The 6,375-nt window shown below is 37.2% G+C and overlaps 1 protein-coding gene across 1 annotated transcript in view; it reads right to left on the bottom strand.

Annotated features, from left to right (window-relative positions):
* The window catches only part of LOC109819945 (beta-glucuronosyltransferase GlcAT14B-like), a 7,996-nt gene extending 1,868 nt beyond the window's left edge, over positions 1 to 6,128 (bottom strand). The window contains exons 1-4 of the mRNA XM_020385943.1: positions 5,984 to 6,128; positions 5,038 to 5,851; positions 183 to 258; positions 1 to 105 (exon numbers count right to left, since the gene is read on the bottom strand). The exon at positions 1 to 105 is cut by the window's left edge and continues 2 nt beyond it. Of these exons, the coding sequence (XP_020241532.1) occupies positions 1 to 105; positions 183 to 258; positions 5,038 to 5,638 (782 nt within the window). The 5' untranslated portion in view covers positions 5,639 to 5,851; positions 5,984 to 6,128. The remainder of the gene's footprint in view (positions 106 to 182; positions 259 to 5,037; positions 5,852 to 5,983) is intronic.

Genomic DNA, 6,375 nt, shown 5'->3' with positions numbered 1-6,375 from the left:
TTGAATGATGTTGGTAGTTCCCGACGTTCACCAGTTATGGAAAGATCAAACTTTTTTGACAAATAAAGACCAGGATCAACAATTATCGGCTTTGCCCTCTGGTTTCTGAGTTATTTCCAAACAAAAATATAAGTAAGAAATTCAATAAAACTGTAATTGGAGCAGTATTTTGTGTAGCTTACACTTTCCACCCAGTACTCTGAGTGTGTTCGATGAAATTAAGATCCCTAGGTAGTGAAGAGAAAACATGAAGTATATCTGCAGAGGACATCAGAATATGATTTAAGTGAAGAAAGATAAAAAATAGCTATATTAGGAAGATAATGCTTGAAACATATTAATGTAGAAGTTGAGCTTTAGCAAGCAATATTTGGTATCCCCTCTAAGCTGAATACTACAATATACAAATACAACACTTTACACTAACTAACAGTTCAAAGTGCTCAAAATTCCAAAACACCAGCTATGATGAACCATAATATACATATCAAGGTTTGATGACTTTGTGTGGTCATTCTCTTGGGACTTTGGTTTTAGTTGTTTTCTACTGAAGGTTGAATAAATTTCGTCTTCTTAATGTATAAAAAGATCAAAATATATACTAATAACAACTTCTTAATCGTGGGAATATAAGACCAGCAAACTTCTGAAGTTTGCTGACATATCCTCAGGTTCTTATTTCATTACAAATGCTAAGGTTCATCACTAGAGAGACATAAAAAGATCTTCCGCAGCAAGATGATTAGAAATAACATCTTAATCAGCAACTAGTCTTCATCTCATATCTATGAGGAGAATCGTATGATCATCTTAAAATCTTAAGAAAGAGTTTGCAGCTCAAAATGAAAAATGCTGAAAAAGAAATTGAGGTTTGATTAAAGGTGATATTTCCAGACATGTGCTATACAATATGGATTAGTTTCTAATATATAGTGGCATGATGAATGTGACAATTACAGCCTATGTTGCACTAATACAAGTGCAACTACGGGTGCGGATAAGGGACACAGACAAATTTGTAGAAGGTAGGATACGAGTACACAACTATTTATATATTGAAATTAATAATTTTTATGAGATCAATATTGTTTTTTATTCAAATGTTATGAGAACTAATATTCCTATAATATATTTAGTTTCTTTTATTACATAGATTACAAACTGAAAAAACACTCGTTTTTGACCTAGATGCCTAAACCAGTGTTTTCAATGCGCGAGGCGCAATGCGGGGCGCAAAGTCAGTTTACGCGCACATGCGCAAGCCAGTGTTTTCAATGCGCGAGGCGCAATGCGGGGCGCAAAGTCAGTTTACGCGCACATGCGCAAGGCGCAATGCGATGCGCGCGCCCGAGCGAAAGTCAGTTTACGCGCACATGCGCAAGGCGCAATGCGATGCGCGCGCCCGAGCGAAGCGAGGCGCACTCTAGACCAAAATTTTGAAGATATACAAGATGCATGGAAAAAATAAATTTTTAAAATTTCAAATAGAAAATGTGAAGGACTCAAGATAAATAATATAGTATATAGATTTAGTGAATTAAAGTATTAAACTTGTACGTTAATTTTCATTCAATCATGCAAATTATTCTAACTTTCATACTAGTATATTGCATCACTAACAACTATATTGCTAAATTTTATTTTCCTCTTTACAAGTTACAAATGGTGAATCAAGTTTCAACTAATAGCACTCCACCTAGCTCAAATAGCAAGCAAGAATCAATACTCAGTCTCGCACACGAAATCAAATAATAGCACTAGTTCATAATATCATGACTCATATTAAGCCAAAGAAAAAAACAGTTAACAGTCAAGAGCGATAATAATAATAAAATTTAATCAAGAACTAAGAGCTAGGAAGAGTAAGTTAGTTAACATTAAATCTCTCCATCTCTTTTTAAGTCTATAACTAATTACTCAAGTTCCTCTCTCTTAACAATTAACAGTCAAGACTCAAGATAAAAATCTCATTAATTTCTCGGTTAACAATTAACAATCAAGAACTTAATTAAGGACAAACAAATAACAACTCACTCTTAACTGTTTACACTTAAAAAAGGGGAAAAAAAAGGAAAACAAAATAAAAGCTGTCGAGTGGAGAAAAAAGAAAAGAAAAGAAAAAAAAATCTGAAGAGAAAAAAAACATCGCTTAAGAGAAAAAAAAAATAAAACAAAGAGAAAAAAACCTGCTTTTCAATCTGTCGAGTGAAGGGAAAAAAAAGAAAAGAACGCACCTGAAGAAAAAAAAAACCTGTCGAGTGGAAAAAAAAGGAAACAAAAGCTGTCGAGTCGCTTAAGAGGAAATAAAAGGAAAACATCGCTTAAGAGAAAAAAATAAAAGCTGAAGAGAAGACAAAACGAAAAGAAAAAAAAAGGAAAGAAGGATCATAAAAACATCGCTTAAGAGAAAAAACAGGAAAACAAAATAAAACAAAGAGAAAGGAGAAGAACACACCTGTTCGTCGTCGTCGCCGCTCGCCGTCACCATCGATTGCCGCTCGTCGTCGCCCGTCGCCCGTTCCCGCTCGCCTTTGCTGCTTGCTGCTGCCGAGTGGAGAACGCAAGGAGATCGGGAGAAATAGTGGAAGAAGCAGCGAAGAACCCTAACATCTCTTATCGGGTTTAAGTGAGAAGCGGGTATACCCAATAACCGCCTGAATAATATTGCGATTCTGCCCTTTTTTCTCAAGCGCGCGCATGGTCGAAGGCGGCAGGCGATGCGGGGCGCTCCCCAGACGTGCGCCCGACGCAAGCGTAGCGCCCCGCATCTGCTGCGGGGCGCTGTGCCACTGCGTCGAAGCGCTTCGCGCCTGAGGCGCGCGCCTTGAATCGCCTTTAAAATCACTGGCCTAAACAATCCTTTAACATCATATTTCTGAACTGGGCAGTGGGCATAGCTTGAAACAAACCCAACCCTTGTTCAACGAGTCACAAAAAGTGGATGTGAGTGTAAGGTATTACTCCAAGAAGTGTATGATGTGTGATTTAAAAATTAAACATATATTAGACTATTGAGTACACATCTGATAAATGTATGCGAATATTCAAGAAGTGTCGAAGTCGGACACAGGTCAGAAAGAGTCGGACACGAGTATGGTAACTCAAGAGGTGTCGGGGTAACTTAGGTTATAGTACAATTAAATTGATCAAGATCACCATCTATACAAGTAACTGATTGAGAACATTTGACCACATCGAATCCATCTAGGCTAGTGGAGTCTGTTTAGGTGGATATTAAGGCACAGAACCAAGTAAAGCAGCCTAAGCGTCTAGATGGACTATAGGAGACCACCATGTCAGTTGCTGAAAATTTATGAATAAAAAAAGTAATTACCAGTCAAACCTTGAATCGGAGGCTCTAGGCAGAATCACATACATTAGCCCTACAAATTTCCACTTATTTTCTGATGTGGAATATAAACTGTTAACAATGTTGCCAACCCATAAGTCTTCCAGCCAGATGGTTGACTACGTGTTTTCAATGTGATCCAACCTACATAACACTTTATCCTTGAGTTGAAGAAAAGTTTTGATGATGTGTGGGGATTCCGGATACCAACTTTGATTCAAAAGGTTATCTGTTAGGACTTGAACACAATGATATGACAATATGTATATCAACACTTCATGATTCCACAAATTTTTTTATATGCACGCCAACTAGTTTAAAAAGTACGTTGTTAAGTACTATTTCGGTGATTGTTAACCAAACGCAGAACATGAACCCAGCACATGTGCATTTGGTATGTTTTCAGAAAATGGTACTTATAAAAGGATATCATGTTTTGCAGCTCAAACCATGCTGCTTTTATCAGATTCTTTGCAGAGAAAAATATTTCTTGTTTGTAGGCTTTTACTTCCTTTGTTTCTTTCATTTGCTCTATGAGTTACGGAAGGGATTCTTGTGAGTGTGCATGTGGTGGGTCTATGGGTGCAGAGATGGTGGTTTTTTTTGTATTGCTTTCTCTGTTGTTTTGGGAGATATATCTAAATCAAGAAATCAATACAATTTTGGTACTTGCACAATGTAAGTCTGGCATCTGCACACCGCATATCAGGCTAATTGGAAAGAACAATAATAATGAAATTGCATTCTTCAATATGTTCCACTATTGTTTTAACTTTGTTCGAGTTAAGTGATTCATAACCCTTCCAGTGACCATTCAGAAATGCTATTAGAAATAACAAAAGATCTTCATCCTCTTTAACTCTCTCAACTAGTATCCATATTAGGGCATGAGATTCACATAGTGAAAACTGAAAATTAACAAGTATCTCTACTTAAACAGGACAAAATAGGACCATGTTTCTGTTAGAACAGAAATTTGGATGCAAACATATTCTGTTTCAAATTTAACAGCATTTGCATTCTTAGATACTAATCCTGTAAGGGGCTGTTTGGTTCGTTTCCTTGATATAGAGAAATACAATTCCATGTAAAAAACACAAGTTTTGAGTTTTCCAAACTTTTTCAAGAAATAGATTGTTTTGCTTTGGTTCGCACATAAAAAATGGTGGGAAACCAATGTATTTATTTTTCTTGTGTTTGGTTCGCATAGAAAAAAAAAGAAAAACTTTTGTAAACAAAGCAGAGAAGGAAAAAAATCTGACGTGGCAGAGTTTTCATCAATTTCACTTGGTTGGGGAAGGAAACCGGAGAGGGAAAAAAATCTTAGTTGGCGGCGATTTCAGCAGAGTTTTCCCTCTTCCATTCGAGCGAACCAAAGCGGCATAAAGAAATGGACGGAAACAAAAAAGCTGACGTGGAGGGCTAAAAATCTGACGTGGAGGGGTTTTCTAAGTTTTCCACCACTTATAATAGCGAACCAAACAACCCCTAAAAGTCCGAAAATTTTTGACAAGAACATCATATACCTGAAATCTCAAAAGCTGAAGTCCTAGTATAACAGTATTAGTAAGAGCCACATATCTAACGTTGGATGAAAATAAGACACAGGACATTGACATGTAATTAACGGATCTATAATAGCTTAAAGGGCAGAAAAATAAAATTAAAAGTTTGAGATAAGTACGCACCATCTTGTGTCATAAGAGGATAATCCGAAGCGCTCAGATTTATAAACCAATCCCACTTTGCACTCTCCTTCAACAAAATTGCAATAGCATGAAGAGTACAAGCAATCATAGTCGGCCCCTTGTACGTAACCAAATTCGCCTTTGCAATCACCCTCACATTCTCCATCTCGCTAAACACCGGATCACTCCTAACATACATAGCCAAATCAATCCTCTCTCTCGGCGGTGCTTCCAAATCTAAATGCAAAATATACTGATTTCTCGGATGGTATATAGCCTGCAATGTTCTTCTCATTCTCAAGCTGTCCCCCTTTGTTCCGGTGATAAGATAAGCTATCCTCGGCGGCTCCGATTCCAAAACTGGATTCTCATCCAAAGACTTCATAGGGTTTGAATCCAATGCATACCCATCAGAATCATCCAAACCAGTGAATGAAATTATATCCAACGACAATGAATCTCCATTGGACTGAGGTGAGAAAAGCCCAAAAACTGTGGCTAAGAAGAGGGTTAGAGATACCATTAAGCTAGCAAAGAAGGGGAGGAGCCATCTTTTGTCACTAAATGGTCTCCCTGAGTGGTTTCCCCCATTTTTCCTCATAATTCTTTGACACCCAGATTCAAATAAATCATTTACAGCATTAACCTCTTGAAAAACAACACCAAAAATTAAACATGGAGACCAATTTCAGCTATAATCTCTGAACCCAGACGCCAAAATCTCAACTTTAGCAAGCAGAAATGAACAGAATCACTTCAGATGATAGTTCTGCTTAATGGGTCGGACGGAATCAGGGGAAAAAATTCAAAGATTCTGAACAAAAATCAGTGAATAAACAAATTCAGAGCACACAAAGCGTGGGAAATCACAATTTATAAGGGGAAATAAAATTCAAAGTTTAGAATAAAATAGTAACTCAAAGAGCAAGATTGAAGATATACTTACAGTGTAAACTAAGATCTAGTGAAAATTTTCCAAAATGGGCACGAATTTTAGAGCAGATAGAGAGAGAGAGGGGGGAGAGGGGGGGAGAGAGAGAGAGAGGCAGAGGTCAGTACGAAATGGTTGAGCCGAAGATGCTGGTGCTTAAGGTGTTTGGTAATAAAAATGGGCGCTTTATCAGTTTAGGGGGTGCTTTAATAATTTTTTTTAGAGAAAATGAAATAATTACAGCTTATGGGATCAACCATCAATAAATTAATCTTATTTGATGGTTTATTGTAGCTTACTTTATCATTCACGTAGGCAAAGTTTGTTTACTGTAATCCGGACGATAAAGGCTAGAGCACCTCCCAGGTTACCAATATATGAAAGTAGAAGGGGGACCCACATTAGAC

Source organism: Asparagus officinalis, chromosome 8, assembly GCF_001876935.1.
Source record: "Asparagus officinalis chromosome 8, Aspof.V1, whole genome shotgun sequence".
NCBI classification, from domain to species: Eukaryota; Viridiplantae; Streptophyta; class Magnoliopsida; order Asparagales; family Asparagaceae; genus Asparagus; species Asparagus officinalis.
This window is presented reverse-complemented; position numbering and strand designations above follow the sequence as displayed.